Below are 23,891 nucleotides of genomic sequence, written 5' to 3' on the forward strand. Positions count from 1 at the left end.
CTTTTTCTAGTGTGGGCTATTAATCTTTCTAAGGTGCCTCTATTCTCTTTACAGGGTCCCATGGGTTTAGAAGGAGTCCAAGGCCCTCCAGGGAGTCAGGTATTTTGGTTAATATCATTAAAGCCTCAGTGTATAAAAATCCTAATCAAAAAGTCCCCTTGCTTTACTCAACATGACCATCTATCCAAAGGGAAACATCACTTATAATGCAAATTGTCCACCCCCCTTTGGTTGATCGAATCTCAGCCACTCATTTCCTTTGTTTCTACCCACGAAGGTGAGTATCCAGTGTTGAATTCAGCGCCGTGCTCTGACGCACTCATACGTCTTTCACATGTTACCAGGGCCTGGGAAGGCCAGCCTGCTTGTATTCATCTCTAGCCTTGTGGCCCTTGTCCTAAAATGCAAGTTGGCTACCTAGCTCCATATTGGCTTCTGGGAACATTTTACAGCTTCCAGAGTCAGGTATAATCCATACGTACCCTGGAATGCTGGCCAAAATCCCCGCGCCGTTTGCCCTGGCCTTATGCTGTTAGACATTCAATTTAGTTGTAACTGTGTTTCCGTCACAGGGCAAGAAGGGGTCGTCAGGTTTTCCCGGGCTTAATGGATTCCCAGGAATTAAGGTAATGTTGGGAAGTGAAAATCCAGGACTGGGGAGATGGAAGGGTGAAGAATTACTGTGTAGTAGTAATAGTAGTAGTAGTAGTAGAAGAATAAGTAGTAGTAATAATAATAATAAATGCTGTTTAGTCCATTCAGGCTGCTTTAACAAAATGTCACAGACTGGGTGTCTTATAAACAACAGAAATGTATTTCTCAGTTTTGGAGGCCGGAAGTCTGAGATCAAGGTGCCAGTATGTTGGGTTCTGTTGAAACCTCAGGCTTGCAAACTGCCTACCTCTTGTTATGTCCTCACATGGCAGAACGGACAAGCTAGCTCTCCTGGGCCTCTTTTATAAGGGCACCAGTCCTAATGGTGGGAGCGCTACCCTCATGACCTAATCACCTCCCAGAGGCCTCATCTCCTAATACCATCGCCTTGGGCATTAGGTTTTCAAGATGAATTTTCAGCGGACACAAACATTCAGATCATATCAAATGCCTACATAATGAGATGGAGTATTTCTTAATATTTGGACATTTTAGCTGCCCCCCTTTTTACACAAAAGGTGGACAACCTACCGTGAACACACAAAGCTGTTGTGCCTCCTTAGATCCTACTCGATCAGTGGTAGACTAAAAGGCAGGGGCGGTGGTTGAGGAGCAAATCCATCCCTACAAGGGGAAATATTTTATTACCGACATTGTGTAGAATTGCCAACTTTGGGGTTTTGTTACTGTTTTTAAATTCTCTCAGACAATGTATCCCCTTATTGCCTGCACCTGGGGCAGACGGCACCTTCCACTCCAGCCTGGATATGCCACTGCACCTGATTCTGGTACCTGAGGCCCTCTTTTGAGAGAACTAAGACTCTTCTGACTTCCTCTGCCTGACATCATCCACTGACAAGGGCTGTGACAGTAGCAGAGTCCCAAGCTTACTGAAAGTGGGAAAAAAAGTTGAAACTCGGCCCCCTCCTTAGCACTTCCCAGGCCCAGAAGTGCTTGTCCTGGAGTAAGATTGCAAAATAAAACTGGGATCCCTTGTCCTTGACAGGTTTGCAATTGAGTGTCAGGCCTCTGGCCTGCCTTGTGTCACCACAACCTTAAATTTACTGGACTTTGAAATTAAGCTTTTGGGGGAAGGGAGTATAGCTCAGTGGTAGAACACGTGCTTAGCATGCACGAGGTCCTGGGTTCAATCCCCAGTGCCTCCATTAAAAATATGTTCCTCATTAAAACACTATTGTGAGAAAAAAAAAGAAATTAACCTGTGGACTATTTGCCCCTGAAGCTCAGCAGTTACAGAAAGGAGGAAACTTACATTTTCCTGGGGAATGGTTTTGAGGGATCATAAATCTTAGGTGATAAGGTCACAGAAATATTTGTGTTTAACATATTTAATCTTTGCAGGGTGAAAAGGGTGGCATTGGCCTGCCAGGCCCAGATGTTTTCATCGATACAGATGGTGCTGTGATCTCAGGTGCAACTTTTCATTGATTTGAATAGGGAAAAAAAGACAGGAGGTTGAATTCTATATCCCCCATAATTGTTAAAAGGACTTTGTCAGGCACTGAATGGCTGCTAAACCTGATACCCACAAGGGCCACTCGTGGGTCCTGAACTTGGGGAATGAAGCTAATGCCAATGTCTTGGGTAAAGAAGCCAAGCCCCACACTCCATGTTTGTGTTGAGTCTACCAAGACTAGGATTTGGGTCAGCGTGGGTCTGGATTTGCTAAAAATGGTTCATTCTCCTAGTGATGCCAAGGGAAGGATTTATACCCTCCCAGCTAGGCTAACTTCAGCCTGATACTATGGGCCATGTGATCCCATGTATGCTTGAGTTTGACAGTTTCATAGGAAGTAGAAAAGTATCTTTGGCTAGGAGAGCAGGTGGTCGTCAGCCTTCAACAGAATGACACACTGAAAGTTTGTCTTCACCTCTCCTTGTTCTAGTGACTGTGTGTGCCCAACTCTTCCCTTTGCCTTCTTCAGAGATCCAAATGCTCAGTGTCTCCAGCTACTTCTCACTTGACCAAAGGCTTCTAATATAGCACCCCTTCCACTGGGGTCTCCTAACCTACCTCTCTCCTCACATCCTCTCAGGCCTGTGCCCTGTCTGGTAAACTCACTGAAGCTGAGGTGTTAATGGCTGACAGTGGCTTCCTGTGTTCCACACTCAAGAATCCTGTGTATAACATGAAAAGTAGACTTCAGCACCATAACCCAAATGGTAGACATTGGAGGCATTACAGCAGATCGGTAGTGGTAAAAGAACCTTCCTCATGCTTACCAGATCTCACCACGGAAGGCAAGCCCTGGCCTGACCAGTTCTGAACACTAGTAGAGACTTAGCTCAAATAGGCCCATTATCATATGAGAGCATTAGCATCGGGGGACCTATGAAGGGCAAGAAAGGCACTTCTAACCTGAGACCATCTCCTAGCAACTCTTTTTAGGCATTTTGTGGCATTTGTGGGCCTCCCTTCGGTCTGCTTACTGCTTTTTTTTTTTCCCCTTGCAATGCCAGGTTATCCTGGAGACCCTGGTGTACCAGGCCGCCCAGGCCTTAAAGGAGATAAAGGTATCCAGGGCCTGCCTGGCCCTTCCGGTGTCCCTGGATTACCAGCTATACCAGGTAAAACAAATGAACCCACCCCCTGCACAGATCAGTCCTCTTTATATTTAGGGTGTTGCTGTTTCCCAGACTCCAGCATGCCCTTTCTCTATTTACTCTTAGAGGGAGACACCTGTGTGTTTTCTGCCAATGATGCTTGGGGCCATTCATTGCCTAGGTTAAGCACACTCTGGTGCTTAGCATCCCCTTCTGAACCTCTGGCCTGGTCCATACCTAGCCAAAGTCAAAAGAAAGGTAGACTATAGTCAGTAAGCTCCCCACAGCCAGCCCAAGGCTAATGTAGATGAGGACAGGGCATGAGTGAGCAGCTTTCCTCTGACCTCAATAATGTACCGTACCTAGATAGGCAGTCCCAGATCATCACTGAGGTTTGCAGCAACCAGAGGAAGGCTGGGTTGGACAGCCAGAGCCCTGTCACTCTTTTGTGGATGTGCCATCCCAGCTGATGCTTGCCACAAGGCACTAACAAAAGCCCAGAGGAAAGTCTGTACCCAGACCTTCACTCTGTGCTTAACCCAGGCACTGAATGGCCCCAGCATCCTATGAGTGACACCCTTGAAACCATCATTGGAGGAACACACCTAGATGTCCCCCTGTAGGAGTAAACAGAGAAAGGGTATGCCAGAGTCTGGGAAACAATGATGTCCCAAATATAAAGCCTCTGACATTACCTTTCAAGACACCAGTATCTAAATTCCTCAGAGATGGGTCTCTGTAAGGACACCAGTGCTTTTAAAACAGCCCCTTGGAGGAGGTACAGTTGATCCCAACACCAAGGGGGAAATCATAGAGAAGTAGGAGGCTAGAGACCCACATTTCCCTCTCAGGTTTGCCATGGAGAAGTCCTGTGCCCTGGACCATGTTTCTGTACATCTTTGAGCCTCCATTTCTCAAGAGATTAGGCTAGATGATTCCTAAAGACCCTTCTAACTCAAATGCAGGAGGAGGGCAAATGCTTTCCCAAATTCTCCCTTGGAGTTAGTTTCTATCATATGCCATTGATTGGAAGACCCCTGGAGAAGATGGCGATGTGCTGAGCATTTTTGTGTGGGCTTATCCTTCCAGGTGTCCCCGGTGCTCTAGGCCCCCAGGGAGTTCCAGGCCTGAAGGGGGACCAAGGAAACCCTGGCCGCACCACAACTGGGGCATCTGGCCTCCCTGGCAGAGATGGTTTGCCAGGCCCACCAGGCCCACCCGGCCCACCCGGTAAGTTGTTCATTTCTCTCTTTGGTCTTGAGAAACAGGTGTGATCCAGACTCCAGAACAGTCCTGATTTATGATGGAGGGAGCATTTCACAGGTTAGGGACCACAGAGATCAGAGTGTTCATCAAGGAATAGGCAAGCTATGGCCATAATGCTGCCCAGACACAACCCAGTGCCTTCCGACCTCTGTAGTCATTTCGTTTCCCCCTTCACTGTTCTCAGCCCCTAAGCCTGTGGTCTTGTAGCTCCCAAAGAAATAGCACTGGCTCTTACAAGCTTTTCCTGGTCTTCAGGGCTCTGGCAGGGTAGGCTGAGAGCCAGAGAAATGGGAAACCAAGCCTGGATCCTCAAGGTGGCTGCTAAAAGCCTCCACAGGGCTTATTCTCCTTAAATCTTCTACCTGAGTTTGGGATTCTAGATTCTAAGAAAAAGGCTAGAAATGTGCCCCGTATGTTTCTTTGTAACCTAAATCCCCTGACCACTGCAGCTGGTTCCCAGTTCCTCTTTTGTCCTAAGAGGACTTGCTGGGATCAACATGGGGACTGCTGAGTTACTGAAGCTGCCTTGGTCATTCCTGTATTCCCAGTGTCTAGTCCAGGGCCTGGAACATATTAGACTTTCTGGAATTAGTAGTAGAGTGAATCAAGCCACCAGAGAGTAGACTTGCTACAGACTTCAGGTCCCTGTGTTGGATTTGGGGGGTGGGGGGTGGGAAGGGGGTGTCTCTGTTCTAGTGGTTGAGCTTTGGGGACCCTTGGTGACTGAGTTGATGTGCTGAGTCAAATGAGCCCAGGCTCATGGAAGTTGCCATTCTTTTCCATTTCTTTTTTCTGCAGGTCCAGCATTTGAGACTAGAACCCTACAGAGCACAGAGCCAGGGTTGCCTGGTCTCCGAGGAGAACGAGGTCCAAAGGGAAACCCAGGCCTGAAAGGAATAAAAGGTGATTTGGGCCCCTTAGGTTTCTTTGTTCCCCAGACTCCTTGGAGAGGACCCCCTGGGAATGAGCCAACCAAAAGCCTTGGAAACCTGAACAGAAGCCATCTTGGATCTTGACTGGGGATTGGATTAGAGGATTGTTATAAGTGATGTATTTGGGGCTCTAAGACTGAGACTGGCAATTGAGGTCACACAGGACAGAGTGGCTCCCAGGCTATTCTTCCTGCCCCCTCCGCCTGCAGAAGCTGTTCTGCACACTCCATGACCCCTCTCAGTTTGTAAGGCCAAGGCTGGAAGTCGCTTATCATTATCTTGAGCCTGAAGGAAAGGGCTCTGAACAGGTCAAGACGTGGAACTCTGAAAAGAGCCAGTTGGCTCCAGGAAAGCAACTCCAGTCCCCACTGACGTTGCAGGACTGACTGATGACCCCAGCCTTCGGCTGCACTGCTCTCGCCATCTTCTTGCCGTCATTCCTCTGTTTCATGCTCTAAGGAGAAGATGCTAAAGTGCAAATAAATCAATTCATTCTAGTTCCAGCCCAGGGCCGGGTGGAGGAAGAGGTGAAAGTGTCAGCTGCAGAGAGGTTTGGAGGTGACGCAGTGGTTTCAGGTTCCTGAAGTCTCTCCCCTTCTCTGAAGGAATGAACAGCTCTCCTCACCCTCAAACAAAGAGGATTTAACTTCCCCCTCTCCTTTCTTAATGTCCTATCGTAAAATGTCACTACCTAAGCAGAGGAGCTAGTTCAGAAGTTTCTGAAAGCTCCATCTCTGCTATTCAGGTCCAGGGAAGACTGGGGGGAAAGGGATATTAAATGGTGAGTCTAGACCTAAGATGTCAATGTTGGCCCTTCACTGACTCACTACAGAGCTAGTGTGCTTCTTAATACCATTCTCAGACTTAAAACAGGGCCAGCTCCAATGCGTCTCCTCCTCTGTTCCCATGGGGCCAGAAGGTTCTAAGTCTGAAATAGTGATAGTGATTTTCAGGTGATTCACTGGACATGAGAATCACCTAGGGGAGATGATGACAAATTAGATCCTTGGGTCTGGCATCCTGAGAGTCTGATTGATTAGACCTGGGGTGAGACCCAGCAAGCTGCCTTATAAACAGGCATCCCAGGTGAGTCATGCAGGAGGTCCACTGATCACACTTGAGAAATGATTATTTGGAGAACAGATTGTTCTTCCAGAGTTCCGGGGGTTATCAATTTTCTAAATTAAGAAAAGGCCCTTCAGGATCTTAGGAGAACTCAGAGTCACCTGTGTTGGCCCAAAGTCTCATTTTCTAGACTGTAAACATGGAAGGTATAGGTGGCTGGGCTGTCTTGCTAGTGACTCCTTGATATCTCTTCAGAGATGCTTTGCTGAAATCCCTATCTTCGGTTTATTTGACATTTGTCTCTGTGTACAAAAGACAAAGGAAAGACATTTTGATGAACAGAACCTTTGAGTGCATTGGATTCCAGAGTCTCAGCTGGTTAATGTAGGTCAGTGGTTCTCAACTCCAGCTGCACATTAGATTCGCTGATGGCTGGGCCCCACCCAACACTAATGAAATCCAAATCACCAGCACAGATGTACTTTGATGGAGAGTAAATCTAGTTCATTTGAGCCTGTCCTTTGCAGGCTTCCTGATTCCCTCCATGGAGTTGTTCAAGTCACAAATTACCACTGGCAGGTCTTCCTTCTTCTTGGAAAGATGGCCCGCTTTGTTTAATGTTGTCTTTTTTTTCCTCCAGGGGACTCAGGTTTTTGTGCTTGTGATGGTGGTGTCCCTAACAGTGGACCACCCGGGGAGCCAGGCCTGCCTGGACCACCAGGTCTCCTGGGTCTTCCAGGCCTAAAAGGAGCCAGAGGAGATCCAGGCTCTGGGGGTGCACAGGGCCCATCAGGAGATCCAGTAAGTCTTACCAAACTTTGACCCTGGAGGAGGAAATGGGAGCTTTCAAACGCCCCTTACTCCTCACCCATCACTTTCCTAAAACACATAAAAGAACGATGGGGATAAAACCAAGCTGCCAGGTTTCGATCTGTAATATGAAGAAGCCTATTGAGATGATCTCTAAAGTTCCTTTCTGCTCTAACCTACCTACGTTCCTGCCCTTCCTCCCTTTCTTAATCCCTCCTTTCCATACACAAAACCATTTACACTTGCCTAGCACTGTGCTGGGCCCTGAAGATAAAATTGGAATTAAGGGGAGGGTATAGCTCAGTGGTAGAGTGCATGCTTAGCATGCATGAGGTCCTGGGTTAAATCCCCAGTACCTCTGTTTAAATAAGCAAACAAACAAACTTGATTACCACCCCCCCAAAAAAATCTGAATGAAGACAAGATTACCATCCTCAAAGATTTTAAAATTTAGAAAGAGTAAGAAAATAAATGAGTAATTATAATCCAAGATGATGACATAATCCAGTGTCCAAAACTGCCAAAATATACCCAAGGATTTTTCTAGGTCAGACCTATGCGAAGTACCAGAATCCTATGAATTCTGCATCTCCTGATCACTCTTTTTTGTCTTTTTGTCAGGGTTTATTTGGGCCTCAAGGTCCGGCCGGCCCCAAAGGAAAGAAAGGGGAACCAACTCTCAGTACAGGATCAGGGATGCCAGGAGATCGGGGTGATCCTGGCTTCCAGGGGCTCCCTGGGGAGACAGGAGCCCCAGGCAAGGATGGAATACCAGGTTTACTGGGTCTGCCAGGCCTTCCGGTAAGTTGATTGTTCCTGGGTGATTAGCTCTAGAAATCCTCACACCTGACTGGGGCGGGGGCAGGGGGGTTCTGATGGCTACTAGACTGTGAGACAGGGCAGAACAGAGAGTCCAGAACATCTCTTCCCACCACTGCCACTAACACTTTTTGCTCTGTGCTTTTCCTTTCTGTGAAATGGGAACTTTTTTCTCAGAATGGGTCATTGGCTCACTTGATAAATGCTGGTGACAATTGACCATATCACTTAAAATGCTTCAGCTTCTCAGGCTATTCCCCTGGCAAGTAATCTAGCTGCTCTCTGTGACCCCAAGGGTAGTTATCCTGCTCCTGTTTATGGCCCCCCTACCCTAACCAATCTAGAACATTCTGTATTATCAGATCACCTGGTGTTGACAAGCTTCATTTCCATTAACTAAACTCAGAGAAATTGATTGATAAATTAGAGTGACAGGGAATTTTAACCAAAAAAAAAAGCATTGGTCATACTGGTTAGTTATTTCTGTCCTATGGTCAGAGAATTTTCCAGATAAGTCTCTAAGTCAGGCTTTCATTCTTTCTTAATGTGTTATCCAGGGTGATGGTGGACAGGGCTTCCCAGGTGAAAAGGGGTTACCAGGACCTCCTGGTGAAAAAGGCCGTAGTGGTCCAATTGGCCCCCCAGGAATTGGGCTACCAGGATCTCCTGGACCTCGTGGGCTTCCTGGAGATCAAGGAGTAGATGGATTACCAGGGCAACAAGGCCCCCCTGGGCTTCCAGGTGAGTCAGGGAATCAGATGTCTTTGGGCTTGGAAAACTGACTCCTGAGTGTAGATATGGCCCAGATGCTTGAAATGTGTCATAAGAAGACTGGTTGTAATCCCAACTTTCAATCCTCATGAGGGTTTTCATGTGGAAAAAGGATCATAATTGCATTGTGGTACAGTTACACACAGAACACTATAGATTTCCGCTGTACTTAGTGAAAAACTTCCTAACAGAGCAACCTGAGAAGGGTAACAGAGCTGCCTTGGGAGGTTATGAGCTCATAATTCCTGGAAAATTTCAAGCAGAAGCTGGATGACCATTTATTACGAGTGCTATCAAGGTAACGAGTGGAGACTGGACAAGATATCCTTTAAGGGGGATGGTAATATCATCAGCAGAGAAGAATCTTTCCTTAATTCATGAGATCTCAGACTGGGAAGAGACCCTAGTTATATGTAGTCCAATCTCCATTTCATACCTTAAATCCCTCCCATTTATTTAACTTCTTTTTCAACTTGAATTTCAGGAATTACAATGAGTGACAGTCCTGCTTATAGATCGTTAAGGTGCTATGCTAATAACTTGCCTTCTTCCATACAGCTCACATAGTTCTTGATCCCAACTTCTATGTTTCCACAACTTCTATGTTCCCATTAGTGGTACCACACTGCTTATAGTTGGCTGAAGTTTGGAAACTTGAAATTTATTTCAAGTTCTTCATTTGCAGTACTTCTTGCAATCTTTCCTTCCTCTTCTTGGCATTAAGTTCTCATTATCTCATGCCTAGCTTATCAAATACCTGTATGCTTGATGGAATACATGGATAGATGAATGGACGGGTGAATGAATGACAACAACTTCCTAAGTAGTTTATCATCTCCTACCTCCAGAGTTTCCCTGCTTAATCCCACTATGAACACTGCTGCCAACTTAATATCTGTAAAGGGGTGATACCATCATGTTACTCCCCAAGTTCAAAGCCACAAATGGTCTCTACTGAATAAAGAATAATGTTCAAACTCCTGAGGCAGTTTGGAGAATTCAAAAGTCCCCAAACATGGACACAACCAACCTTTCTGGCCTGACCTTATCTTATACTCTTCGTGTAAAAACAAAACAAAACAAAGCACTAAGACAATGGTGTTTTTCATTGTCCCCAAACACATTATGTTCATTTCCAACTCCAAGATTTTGCACATGTTGCCTTTTCTGGAATACTCTTCCTCTTGTCTCTGTGTAGTCACATCCTAGCCAGCTTTCAGGGTTCAATACAAGCCCTAATTCTTCCACTAAGCTTTCTCTTGACCCCTACAGTTTATTGGACAGTTAGATTATGTATTCCCTTCCATTAGTACTTTTACTTTGTCCAGCTGCATTGTAAGCCTTGGATCATACTAAGGAAGGTGAATAATCCTTTTTAGCATTTCTCAACCTGCCTAGTATAGTGCAATATTCCATGGGAGACTAATATACACTTATAGAGGAAAGGGCCTTCCCAGTAACCAAGGGGCTTTTCCTTAGACCTGTTTCTCCTCTTTCTACGTCACCTGTAAGGATTACAAAAAAGAAGACAGATGTCAGGTCTTGTAAAAATGTATTTCTGTTAAAATATACTTTTATGAATTAGTATAATAAGGATTATGGTACAAGTTAAAAATTGATGATTCAGGATTCTCAAAGCCAAGTCAGTATTTCAGTTCATGAATTCTTATTAAGGCTGTAAGGAATTTTATCAAATGAAATCATTTTGCCTTTTGGAGGCCCTGGTGTCAGCTATAGCTTTGCTTCTACCTCTGTTCCAAGAGATGATATTCACTCATGGTCATTCCACTGCCCCTTGGCCAACTGGGTCTTCATTCTAGCTCAACCCATTTTGCAGGCCACTAGGTTTTAAGCTGAGTTCTATTACCATGGTACCTATAAACTTACACACACTCAAATCTGGATGTTGTCAGTATTCCAACTGCTTGAAAACAGGCGGAGTCAACAGAAGGAAGCCCATGGGACCATTTCTGTCCCAGACTTCACTACCCCTGGACACAGAAAGTTCTCAGGAATACAGAGATATAGAAAGCAGTAGCCTGGGAGATGTCTTATGCAGAAAATGTTCTTGTTGCAGTGCCAAGACTTTCTAAAAAAATTACTTCAGTTAAGAGCATTAGCTTTCTTTCTCTCTCTACAGCAACCAGATATAACTCCTCGAACTAGCTTGCTTTCCACACAATTTTTAAAACACTCAACCTGTGGGTCCTGGGCATTTGCATTGTGGCCATTACTGCTGCCATGAAAAATGAAGATGCTGTCCTTAAATGTACTCACTCCAACCAGTGGTGGCTCAGGCGAGGACAGCTGCATTGCCAGGAGAGGGAATGGAGTCATCTGAAGCCTTTCAACCTAATCATGTGAATTATTACAAACCCTGGGCAAGCAGACAACTGGCTGTTTCCAAAGAGGCTCTGGTCCAGATGCTCATAGTAATCCATCACCCTGGTTATTACTGCCGCAGCTCCTGGGTCCTTGATTCCGTGTGGGTGCCAGCTACAGACAAGACTTCCCTTGGGCCTCAAGGAACTTCCATCCTGGTTTAATTTTCTTCTTTACTTGATTGGTCTAGGTGACTGCTGCTGCAGGGAGAAGGTTGGCACAGGAGACTTAGACACAGAGGGAGGTGAGAGCTAGCCAGGTCTAGAGGTGCTCAATCACCCATGGTGGCAAATCCCACCTTCCTGTTTGTTCACTTTATCTTAGACATTCACAATGGCCTGAGCACCACACTGGAGCCTCGGGTTGGGGAGGGATGAGCCACAGGCTGGGGTGCAAAGGCTAATGCTGACACTGCTTCAGAGGCTCTTTAGCACACCCCTCCCTGGAGGGAGGGCAGAAGGAAGCGGGCACGCAGTCTCTGCAAGGGGCCGAGCTTGTTCACCATGCATGCTGATGGCTCAGCTGATCTCTACCTTGAGTGTCTTCATTTATGAACTTAACTGAGGCCATAACTTGCCTTGGGAGGGACCTGCAAGGATCCGCACAGGTCTGATATTTATTCATTGGACCCAGGAGACACCAAGAGGTTAGAATCTTGATAACCAGAAGTGCTTTTTTATTCTGAAGATGAATTTTGACATTAATGGCAAAAGTTCTGAATAATCAGGTCATTTATTGCACTTATAAAACAGAACATGGGTAGAGCTGATTTCTACACTTTGGGGGAGACGGCTCTGAATTCAGGGATGTAAAGTGAAAGACAGGGACTTAAGCACAAGAGCCAGATAGCAGTATGACTTGAAGTCCTTACCTTCTAACCATTTTGACTCTCTGCCTGCAATACACAAGCGTGGTGTGTTGCACAGGACTGGTCTGAGGCAAAAGAGAAGTGTGTCTTTGATTTCCTCTGGTTTATACTCATCTTCCCTTTTCTCATTATTTTTCCTGCCCTGGATCCTTTGCAGATGCCTGTCCTTGGCCCCATGCCCCTAAAGGTTTTATTTTTCTCTGGCTATCAGAGGTGACAAGAATCTATGAAACTGGTACGATAACTTGAGGATGGATGTCTTTGTGTTTGGACCTGGCCCAGAGATATTTTTCCTGTACCCAGTTTGCTTTTTAAGACATAAAGCAATGAAACGACAATGTTCAACACACTGGAGCCAGTCTGGGCAGGAGAGTCATCTGCAGGGTCCCTCAATGATACCATCTAGGGAGGCAGTGCTTCAGCCTGGTCAAAGCCGAGCACAGGATTGGCAGCCCTCTCCCAGTGAAGCATCGCATCATGAGATGCTTGCTCATAGAGCATATTTCTTTAGTAGAGAACTAGCTCCCCAAAATAGCTCCATCCTCTCAATATCTGGCAGGATGGAAATAGGTGTGGCCATCTATGGAGGAAGATCAGGCTGTGGCCATCTCTCCACCTTTGAAAATATAACTATAAAACCTGGGGTTTAGAAGGCAGAAAGTTGCTGCCTGGGCTACAAAGTAGTGTCACTAACCTGACTGAAGTAGAATCCAGAGGATGGCCTTGCTGGAGCTTTTCTGAATACTCCTCCTTAAATAAGATAATTTTAAAAAATTGTATCCTTTGAGCACATACCAGGGATTTGAAAACCTCATATTTCTTTTATTTGAGGAACTTAATATTTGAGGACCCTGTTCCTTGACTATTCTTTTCTTCGAGTCTGTGTCAGTTAAGTCTTTGGCATGTGTTTCTTTACCTACCATCCAGTTTTGTTTAAAACACACACAAAACGCTAGTAAGTCTCAAGAAGAATCTTACTCGATTACTAGTAATGTGTTTTTATTTATTGAGGATAGGTTTGTGCTAAGGACTGTGTTAGGTTTAAAAATTAGAGGATTAATTCTTCTTTGTTGTGTTGCTTTCATTATTGAAAATAAACATAACTTTGTATTTGGAGAAAAAATAGCTGTTAGCACTATTCCATATGTAGTCCTCACAAGCACCATATGAGATAAGTAGCTCCCATTTGACACTTGAGGCTCAGAGAGGTTGAGTATATTACTCATACAACTGGTTAGTAGCAGAACTAAGATACAAGCTCAGGTCCGTCTGGCTTCAGAGCCCAACCTCTTAACCAAAACATTATACTGTTCAATTCCCAGTTTTGGTTTCGGAATAGAACAGGTGGGCTAAAAATGCCATCAAGCCTTTATATTGAAAAACAAAAGTGGGAATGGGGGAGGAGTGCCAGTCCATTGAGTAACTCATCTGAATCATATGTTGTATACATATCTTTAAGAGATGTAGTTTGCAATTTAAGTAGGGGCAAAAGCTACAGCACTTTATTAGAACTGTTGACTCTGTGGCTTAAAGCAGAGCTTGGCTGATTGTTTTAATGAATAGGCAAGACTAATTTTAATTACCATATCAATTGTTTGTAAATGGCACTTGAAGGAACTGACTAACAATTTGTTCACCAGTATTTTATTAAACCTTCCCTCTGTGATCATATAGACTCTTTTAATTTGCACTATGAATGAGCAAGGAAGAATTTGCTAGAGGAAGGGCTATGTAGGCCAATTTCAATGTCTTGAATACTGAAATTGACCACCCCTTCTCCCTAGTAGCAGTGTTGACAGTTTCAAATGAGGAGCTGAGGGAAGGGTCACTGTCTGTCATGGCCAAGAGAGTGGCTGTCAGTGTTTGCCTGGTCCAGACTTATGGGTACACCTGACCAAGGACAATCAATAAGGTTTCAGTAGATCCCAAATGACGTGTGTCAAAAGAACCTGGTGGTTTGGGAAAAGCTTCATTCCAAGAAGAGAGCAGTCATGTGAATTTGAGGGATCTTGACTTCAAACACTTCAGTCTAGTCTTGTGGGCATAACGGACCCTTGGGACTAACCCCAAGCACTCATCCTAGGGAGGGGCTCCATCTGAGGGCAGGGCGAATAGGCAATTGCCGTTGGCTGCTGTTCCTGCACCATTGGAAACTGCTAGAAGGTGTCATCCTGGCACTTGGACACTAGGAGCATTCTGATCTGTAAGAAATTGCACTAGGAATAACTCCCAAGAGATTCTCTTTTTTTAAATTGAAGTATAGTCAGCTTACAATGTTGTGTCAATTTCTGGTCCAAGAGCTTCTGATGCCAGGATTTTTCTGCATGGGCTGCCAGCTTCTGGGTAGGAAGACTAACGTAGCTGTTCCATTCGATGGAACGGGAGTCAAGGAGCATGCTAGAGGAAAATCGTCCCTGACTCAGTGGGTTCACCAGATGTTTACATGTTACCACTTTCAGGTGTCACCTTGCCTTGTATTATTCCTGGGTCATATGGTCCACCAGGATTCCCAGGAGCTCCCGGATTCCCAGGTATGGAAGGAGGGCAGAGAAAGCCCCGTGCACACTTGTAAGGGCAGTGCGCCAAAGGAAGCCAGTCATAACCCAGTAGTATATGGGGGTCCACATTCGTCCTGAGAGGGCAGCCTTGAGGGCTGAGGAAATAGAACGGCTGCTGGAGAGGGTTGTGTGGGGAGGTAAGAATAAGAGAGGCCATCCAAGAGACTAGGATTCTTGACTGAACATCACAAATCACATCTAGCCACAATGACCTTCCTTTCCCCTTGCTGCTAACATTTGGGTTTTCAGGCCCCAAAGGGGCCCATGGCTTCCCTGGGACTCCAGGCCCGCCTGGACTGCGTGGAAATAAAGGAGAGCCCGGAAGTCCAGGATTGGTTCACCTCCCTGAACTGCCAGGTAAGAAAAGAAGCTTCTTCTCCTGCTTCTTCTGTGTGAGTGTGTGTTTGGATAGTGGTAGCCATCCACCGGCTATAGGAAGTAAGGACTGCGCTCTGCTATAAGTGGGATGGTTTTGATTTCATACCTGGGCAAGACAGAGCTTAGAGCTATAGAATGACAGCATCTCAGAGCAATAAGGGTCACTTGAGATCAGCTAAGCCAACCCCTTCACTTTCAGAGGAGGAAACTGAGGCTCAGATGAAAAGTGACTTGCCTGAGGTCACAAAGCCGCTAGTGACAGAGCTAGGACTCAGCCCCGTGAACTGACTGCCAGTTCTACAGCAGTTTCCTGGATCAACTCCTTACAGGTCAGAGAAAGAGATTCAGATGAGTGAGAGTGAAGCTGTCATATTTCAGACCCTTTGCTTACACCCTGATGTTCCAACCTGAGCTTCATTGTTCCACACTGCATGAGTGGTTCTCAGACTGTGTTCCCTCAGCCAGCAACATCAGCAGCACCTGGGAACCTGTTAGTAATGCAGACCCCTGGCCCCTTGGCAGAGCTGCTGATCAGTAGCTCTGGGGGTGGGCCCAGCAAAGTGGGTTTGACCAAGCACCCCTGCCCCAGGTGACTCTGACCCATGCTCAGTTTGAGAACCATCCCTGCTCTGAGGCACAGGGCTCATCTTGGACCATGTGCCCTCAGGTTTGTTGGTGCCCCAGTTCCCTCTACCAACCAGGAAGAGAGAGGCATGATGGCAGATGTTAGACGACTCCAAAAGAGACTGGGCCTTTGACAGGCAGTCCTGGGTGTGACCTGTGCTCTTTGGTCACTGTAGAATCCCCAGGAGGGATTGCTGAGCTCTGCCCCAGGCCTGGCCTCACTGAGCTAGATCGTCCTCCAAGTCACAGGGGGGGCAAGTTTCCCCAGAATAAGGGACTCCTGGTCTTTAAGGGAAGTGACACACATTATTAATATGCTAGCTTTTGCAGTAGGGAAAAAAAATCTGTGTCAGAGTTCTCTCCCCAGACCTGTCAGCTTCTAAACCTCCATGGCCTTTTATTTTTGTCTCTTTACATTTAGGATTTCCGGGACCTCGTGGGGAGAAGGGCTTGCCTGGGTTTCCCGGGCTCCCTGGAAAAGATGGCTTGCCTGGAAAAGTTGGCAGTCCAGGCTTACCAGGTTCCAAGGGAGCTCCTGGTGACATCATTGGCGCTGAAAGTGGTGTTCCAGGGGAGCAAGGCCTCCAGGGACTGCCAGGGGACAGAGGATTTCCAGGAGACTCTGGCCTTCCGGGACCCAAGGGTGACTCTCTTTGCCCCATTTATCTGACCATGTACAGAAAGCCTTTCAGTAACACTTATACTTGCATGAATACCTGCAAGGATCTGGGGTGATGGATAAAGTAGGGGCTTAAAATGAAAAGCCATTTTGTTCTGTCCCTCCCTTTTCAGAACTTTTTCTTAAATCACCTTAGTCCATTCTCCTGTCTTAGCAATTCCAGATATAGCCATAACCAATAGATTTCTTGTAAAGCCTCTGATTTATTGCTGGGAATAGCAGTAAGGCCAGGGCTAACAAGACAGTGGTACCCAGGATGCAGCCTGGCCCACGATCTTCTACTGGAAGCTGGTTTGTTGACCAGTCCCTGCTGTGGATCCAGGCTGTGATCATCTGCTCCTTTCTTTCCTTAGGTTTGTTTGGGAAGTCAGGCTTGCTCGGCCCCAAAGGTGAGCGGGGCAGCCCTGGAACACCAGGCCGCGTGGGACAGCCAGGCCCCCCAGGATCTGGTCGTCTATTCGGCATCAAGGGCAAACCCGGGCTCCCAGGAGCACCAGGCTTTCCAGGCACTTCAGGTAGGTCCTGCAGAGGAGGAGGAGCCCCATCTTGACAGGGGCCCCTGGCACCCTGAGGGCCGAGAGCAGCGGTGTGACGCGGTCAGAGTCCACAAGGAGACTGACTTTCCTAACCTCTCAAGTCACCCTCGCAGTGCCAAGCAGAACCCATTCCTGCAGTTTAGCTTCCAAAATAGGACCACAAAATATGATCATTCCCCGCCCCTCCCCCATGGCCTCTGCCCCCTTTCAGGCTTCAGCCTCCCTCCTGCCTTCCTGCCCTTGTTGTGCAGGTGGGGCTTGCCCCTCTCCAGCGCCCTCACTGGGGCCCCGGGGAGCCTGCTTCGGGCCAGGGAGGAGCTGGAGCCAAGGGTGACGTCACTGGCAGCCTGCCTCTCAGGCCAGCAGGCCCCTGAGGACCCGGGGCCCAGGTCTCTTTGACTCCGCAGTGGGGCCTGACACGCCCTGGTTGCAGCCTAGGGTTTGCAGCCTGCCTTTTTCTCGCACCACCCTCCTCACTCAGCCTCAGTGACAACATCACCCCCTGACCCTGACCCCTGGCCTCCCGACTGAGGTTGAGTTTTTGCAAAGCCATTAATTTCTCTTCTATCCCCTTTGCCCTCCTGTGTTTCTGGGGTCTTCACATAGGCTGTCCAGGTGGGAAAACGGCACACCAGCTCACTGACTGACACCCCCACTATCTTTGCCTCTAGGGAAATTATCTTACTATACCTGGCAAGGCCAGGGGTCCCTGAACTCATGCTGTGGGGTTGGCCCCCATTGAATTTCCTTCCCTTGTTGTAGAATCCCCTTCACAGCCTCCCATTAGAATCCTGGGGCTTGCGGCTACTTGATGCTTTTCAATGCATAGAAAGCCAAGTCAGCCATTCATTTAGGTCCTTAGGGGCCCGAATACCTCTGTCGTCACTGATTTAATCCTTTGGTTTTTTAATTTCCTTGCTTTGTACCTGAACATTCCACTTTGGCAGCAGCTCAGGAGGTTAATCCCATTGACCAACTTAAAGCAGGGCGAAAGAAGTCTCCGAATACCTAGGAGACCAAATGGGCCTTGGGGATTTCTACAGTGCTTGGCACTAGGGGGTCTTTCAACCTTAATGCCAAGGAACTGGATGACTTAACTGCTTGCATGAGGGATTAAAAGGGCAGCCCTGTATCTGTGGCTCCCTGGGAGGCTGAAACAATGGTTCAGCTTTAACCTCTACTTCACCAATCGGCTCAGGAAACAGCCATTGTAGAGTGATTCAAACTGAAAATACCAGGAAACTTGAGTCCACTTGCCACCCTGGCTTCCCAGAGCTCCATTCAGAGGCAGGAGTGGGAACCACATTCATAACGGGGAAGAGTTATGATCAGAAGGGGTTTACTCGCCTTCCCCACCAACTATGGTTCCGTGTTGGAAGAAGTAACCATTGGCATGGTGCTCTGAGTGGTAGGTGCTAATGCTTCAGCCGCTAAGAACTCTGCCTGTTAGCAGTCTGCACAGGCCATTGTTAAAGGGCCGTTTACAAACCCCAACAAGCCAACCAACCATAAGCCATGGAAATGGGCAGTGGTCCAGATCTGGACAGAGCCTTACTTGACAGCTGTCCTGTGTTCTCTCTTGTGCTGATTCAGGACGTCCTGGAAAGAAAGGTCCAAGAGGCGAGATAGGTCCCCCTGGATCAGCAGGAAAGAGAGGCCTGCCTGGGTTGAAAGGCCTTCCAGGATCTCCAGGGCTGATTGGCTTCCTGGGGAGCTCGGGCTTGCCAGGGGGCACTGGGTTGCCAGGTCTGCCAGGTCCGAAGGGTAAGTGAAGCCATCAGGAAGGCACCAGTAGGTGCCCAAGAGGAGCTGCCATGCTGCCCAGCTGGCCCTCTCCTCTCTCTCTGCCTAGGAAATGGGAATGGGGAGGGAGATGGGCAGGGTTTTTTGTGGCAATAGAGTTGGACAAGGCCAGTGCTAAAGGAGGACCCCCACCCAAGGTGAGTCGCCCTCACTGCTAGCTGGGTGGAACACTGGGCTGAACAGCATGGGCAGGAAAGCCCACGACAAAAATAGCCACGCTGGGATCATTCATTTGCACGACCCCTAGTATAGAGCCTGACAGTTCTCATTTCCCAAGATCGTCCTGCTAGACACCAGAGGTTGGGCAGGAGGGGGTCCCAGGTCACACAACAGGTTAGCAACAGTGCCAGGCTGGAGCTCATCTCCCTGCCTCCTGGCCCTAGGCTTTCTTCTTTTTTTTTCCTGTGCCACACATGAGCTCTGACTTGGCCCATCATAAAAGGGGCACATGTCTCTTCTTTACTTTCTGGTGCTTAGTGCCATGTCCCTGTTTAGGAAAGTAGCGTAATGGGTACTGACTAAGAACTTGGGCTTTGGAGTTAGAGAAACATGGGTTTGAATCCCTTCTCTGCCACTTCCTAGCTGTGTGACTTTGGCTGAGTTAATGAACCTCTCTGAGCTTCTATTTCCTGGTATGTCAAACAGGGATAATGATAGAAGTTCTTGTTTCTCAACAGGGGAGAAGGGGTCCATTGGACTGATAGGTTTTCCAGGGATTCCAGGTCTCCCTGGTATTCCTGGTGCAAGCGGGTTAAAGGGAATTCCTGGGTCAGCTGGCCGAGTGGGACCATCTGGATGGGCTGGTAGCCCTGGTGAAAAAGGTGAGCTGGGGAACTGAATTCTAGAATTGCCACTCATGCTTCTCAAGGTACATTTTGTTTATCAGGTTTGTCATTCATGTGGCTTGTACCAACCCTGCGCTAGATCAGAAGATTTGGGGTTTCTGAATGAAGTCCTTTTAAACCAAAAGAACTCGTGACTTCTGAGTTACCACCACATGTTAGAGGCCTTGACACACATACCCAGATGCTCAGTGAAGGAGGGTTTTGAGTAGGGTCTAAAGCTGCTGGTGGACCTCAGGCTTGTTGAAGGAGAGGATATTTACATAAATGCAAAGTTAGGCAAATGGGCAGGGAAGAAGCTGGAAGAGCCCAGAAAGGGGGCCTGGGGCAGCTTGGGAAGAGCTGATATGAAAGGTCAGCCCATGCCTGACCCTGTGTCTAAGCTCCCTCTCACACGGGTCTCATGACCTCCATCCCTGCAGGAGACAGAGGCGACCGAGGGCCAGTCGGGATACCCAGTCCAAGACCTCCGATGCTGAACCTCCTCTTCAAGGGAGACAAAGGTTCTCAGGGCTCAGTCGGATCCATCGGATTTCCTGGGCCCAGAGGTGCGGGGGCTTGGAATGGGCAGGAGAAACACCCAAGACAGGTTTTACAACCAAACTTGACTTCCTTCCCGAGAAGAGGCCCCACAGTACAAGACCCTCCCCCCCAGAGCAGCCATGTGGGTGGCAGTTGGGGGTCTACAGAGGCTGCCTTCCCTGGGCCTGAGGGGTGCCTGGACTGTGAGATGGCCAGTTTTAATTGCCATGGTGGGACTGGGTTTTTGAACCACAGGTGGCTGTACCGCTGGAAAAGCCCGGCAGATAGTGGGGCAGGGGCAATGAGCGGCTTTCCAGAAGGCACCACCTCTCACCCCCACCTCCACCCCCTAAACTAACGGTCCCCAAGCTTGTACCTTGCCTGCCTGTGACCAGGGCTCCTGCACCTTGGGAAGCAGCTTTTCTCTCGCCCAGAATCTTCCCAAGCTGTTTGCTTCTTTCCCAGGTGACAAAGGAGAGGCTGGCCGCCCCGGGCCACCAGGCTTGCCTGGAGCTCCTGGCTTTCCCAGCATCATCAAGGGACTTAGTGGGAGACCAGGCTTCCCTGGCTCCGCAGGACTACGAGGCTTACCCGGCCTGAAGGGGTCCCCCGGAATCACAGGTTTCCCAGGAATACCAGGAGAGAGTGTAAGTGTACCCAGACCCTTTGTTTCCACACCAAGGGATGGCCTCCAGAACAGACAGAACTTTCTCATCCCAGCCCGCTCCCCTGGCTCCCTCCGGACCTAGCCTCTCCTGGAGTCTGACAGGTCTTCCCACCCTCTCCTGAACAGCCCCTCCTCTGGGCTTTTGTTTATGCTGTCTCCCCAACAGAGCATCCTCCTCACAATAGCCGAATACCTACCTGCCCGCCCCTCCAGGAGTCCTTGAGCTCCGACGCGTTTGGTACCCTACACTTCCCACTGCTTTCACTGATCCTAGTTGCATCCGTGTGGGTCTGATTGCCTAGATGAGATTGTTAAGACTGGAGAACAAGAACTTCCTTGCATGCTTTTTTGTCTGCATCCCACTGCCAGCATCCCATGTTGAGTTTGGCATGTCATCAGAATTCAGTATAGACTTCATGATGTTTTGATTTCAGAAAGGTCTTTGTTGCCTCCACAAGAGGCAACAACTGGCAAAGAACCAGAGCCAGTTTCTCTGGATTCTTAAAAGGCAGATTGGTAGAGGAGGCTTAGCAGTGAGACAGACTTGGGTTTGAATCTCCGCTCCATCACTCATTAGCTGTGGTTTTGTGTATACTACTCAACTCGCTGGAGCCTTGCTTCTCTCATTATTAAAAATGGGAATAATATTCAAACCTTCTTCTAACAGTAGCGAGGATTAAGTGAGATAATATGTGTAAAGCACTTAGCATTATATCTGGCACGTGGTAGGCTCTGAATGAATAGGAGCAATCATAGTAGTAGTATTGAGGGGACTAAATGAACTAGATCACAGGACATCTGTGCTCCCTGCAGGCAAAGTTCCTGTCCTTTCAAAGTGTCAGTCTATCTGGTGGAAAATAAACACACACACACACACACACACACACACACACACACACACACACACCTGAAGCAACTGCAAAAGAAAGAATTCTCAGCCTACTACTCACACACTAGGAGGGATGGAATCAAAGCGGGAAGGCATTCTGGGAGTGGATCTCAGCATGAGCAGTGGCTCAGAATCAGTAGATATAGGGGTGATGCACAGAAAACATCAAGCGAAAGCAGGGAGGTGTCCTGGGGAGTGGTTCAGTGAGTACAGTGACCCAGCTCAGAACTCAGACTCCCACCCAATGCACTAGGGAGCATATGTCTTTACTGGGTACATCTCAAACAAATCCAAACCATACCAGATGCCGTGGGAAGAAAAGTACCGATGACAGCAGACACGCTCGCCTTCTGGATTCAGATAGTTCGTTGAACATTAGCCAGTGAAGGCAGTTTTTCTTGTGAAAACCATGGTAGCATTAGCCCCAATCCAGATTCCAGTACCTGCACACATACAGCCTGCTACCTGGCGGCAGAAAGAGTGGGTGTTCCTCACGGAACCTGTGGCAGAGGGCTAGCCCCTTGTGGTGAGGCCACACTTTTTCTTGTGCATAATGGTTCCAGAGCTTTGGCATGGGCGGTGATGGCCAACTGTATGCCGAGCAGATCACATGCCTGGCTGTCTGTTACATTCTGTATTTTCTAAGAGACTTGCTAGAACATCCACACCTTGATTTACCAAGAGTCCAATTTGGATAGGCATTGGGAAGGTATAAATGACAAAACAGGATTCATCTGCAGATCAAATCCCACCCCTCTAAGCCCTAAATATGCATTGCCGCCCCTTGCTCATCATTTTCCCCTCTGCAGGATGTCCCCCTGCCAGTCCACCCCTGCCACAGAGTATGCGACAGACATCTCTCAAGCAGTGGCTTGGAGAAGGGAGGGAGAAGGTGGGGTGGGAAGCCCTCAGCACTGGGCAGAAATACCGATTCCCGCATTGTTTTGAAGGGTTCACAGGGTCTCAGTGGAGCTCCCGGGCTCCCAGGAGCATCTGGTCTCCCGGGTTTAAAAGGTAAGGAGCATTTTTCCCTTTAATGAGTTTTTCCAGAGTGTGGTGGATTTCCAGCAGGCCCAGGGCTCTCCTTGGGGGAGATTTTGTGTTTAAAGAAAGTGAGTTGATTTACATTTCTCCTTTTGGATGAACCAGCTTGGCTGGCTGTCTTTGTTCCTCAAAGATTTGTGACCACAGTAGTTTGACCCACCTGCCTTCCAGACCCAGTCGCAGAGGAGAAGCTTGGCTCTAGACAGTCTCTCTTTCTGATGATATATTTTAGGGCTCCTCTATCTTCTCTGCCCACACTGAGCCTAGTGATGTGTTTCCCAATGGACCTATGCTACGTATAGTAGCATTTCATGCCAGTAGCCTGGTAGCATCCCAGCACTTCATAGGTGCATAAAAGCATAACCTTTTACGAGTTTCTCTGGCTATATTGAATCTGAAAAGATTTTTTTTTCTTCAAAAGATCTCTTTGCTGCAAATTGAGCTATACCTTCTCCTGACCACTTGAACAATATCTTGTTATCCCCAGGAGATCAAGGCCAGACACTTGGAATTTCTGGTAGCCCAGGACCCAAGGGACAACCTGGGGAGTCTGGTTTCAAAGGTAAAACTGCTGTACTTTTGTCTCAGGTGTCTCACAGACTCCTCAAAATGGAGGATTGGAAAGAATTTTGGAGGCCAGCCCCAAGTTCTGCAACTTCTATCCAGTGCAGAAAAATTCCTACATATATCCACTCACAGACAGCCAACACTTTTTTCAAGTAAAACAGCCTCCTTTTCCTTCAAGACTCATAGACCTATGGGATAAGTCTAAGACCTTTAAGATAATGGCAGCCACCCCCGTAGTTTATAAAGTTACCTAAACTCCTCCAACAGTTCCACCCATTGCTCTTGCTTCTGGGAACACTCAGAACAGTTGATTTACTTTTCAATTGGGCAGCACCTTTCAGGTGTGAAGACAGCTGCCACAATGCCTTTCAGAGTTTCTTCACTGGATCCAGCTCCCATGGCAGCTCAAAGTGGTGTCACCTGTCACCTTCCTGCTCCCAGACTCCCCCTCTCCCGTGGAGGAACACACTGCCTGAAATGCGGCCTGATCACTCAGCATTTTTCTTGATTTTGTAGGTGCAAAAGGAAAAGACGGACCAGCTGGTGATGTGGGTTTCCCAGGAAACAAAGGTGAAGCTGGGAAAGTTGGTATTTCTGGAGACGTTGGCCTTCCTGGCTCCCCAGGTACCATGACACCTGACAACTTTATT

General features: G+C 47.7%; 1 protein-coding gene across 2 annotated transcripts in view; it reads left to right on the forward strand.

Annotated features, from left to right (window-relative positions):
* The window catches only part of COL4A6 (collagen type IV alpha 6 chain), a 264,443-nt gene that overhangs the window by 228,212 nt on the left and 12,340 nt on the right, over window positions 1-23,891 (forward strand). Inside the window, exons 15-35 of one of the 2 annotated variants that reach the window (XM_010946102.3) lie at window positions 55-99; window positions 573-626; window positions 2,017-2,086; window positions 3,136-3,243; window positions 4,309-4,449; window positions 5,284-5,388; window positions 7,123-7,283; window positions 7,914-8,093; window positions 8,669-8,852; window positions 11,455-11,508; window positions 14,592-14,663; window positions 14,940-15,047; window positions 16,114-16,335; window positions 16,725-16,886; window positions 18,501-18,671; window positions 19,388-19,531; window positions 19,975-20,100; window positions 20,540-20,721; window positions 22,581-22,644; window positions 23,162-23,236; window positions 23,758-23,865. In XM_010946102.3, coding sequence (XP_010944404.2) covers window positions 55-99; window positions 573-626; window positions 2,017-2,086; window positions 3,136-3,243; window positions 4,309-4,449; window positions 5,284-5,388; window positions 7,123-7,283; window positions 7,914-8,093; window positions 8,669-8,852; window positions 11,455-11,508; window positions 14,592-14,663; window positions 14,940-15,047; window positions 16,114-16,335; window positions 16,725-16,886; window positions 18,501-18,671; window positions 19,388-19,531; window positions 19,975-20,100; window positions 20,540-20,721; window positions 22,581-22,644; window positions 23,162-23,236; window positions 23,758-23,865 — 2,536 coding nt within the window. The remainder of the gene's footprint in view (window positions 1-54; window positions 100-572; window positions 627-2,016; window positions 2,087-3,135; window positions 3,244-4,308; window positions 4,450-5,283; window positions 5,389-7,122; window positions 7,284-7,913; window positions 8,094-8,668; window positions 8,853-11,454; window positions 11,509-14,591; window positions 14,664-14,939; window positions 15,048-16,113; window positions 16,336-16,724; window positions 16,887-18,500; window positions 18,672-19,387; window positions 19,532-19,974; window positions 20,101-20,539; window positions 20,722-22,580; window positions 22,645-23,161; window positions 23,237-23,757; window positions 23,866-23,891) is intronic. The other variant, XM_074359539.1, reaches the window with a different exon arrangement.

The sequence above is a fragment of the Camelus bactrianus genome, chromosome X (genome assembly GCF_048773025.1).
Source record: "Camelus bactrianus isolate YW-2024 breed Bactrian camel chromosome X, ASM4877302v1, whole genome shotgun sequence".
Classification (NCBI taxonomy): domain Eukaryota; kingdom Metazoa; phylum Chordata; class Mammalia; order Artiodactyla; family Camelidae; genus Camelus; species Camelus bactrianus.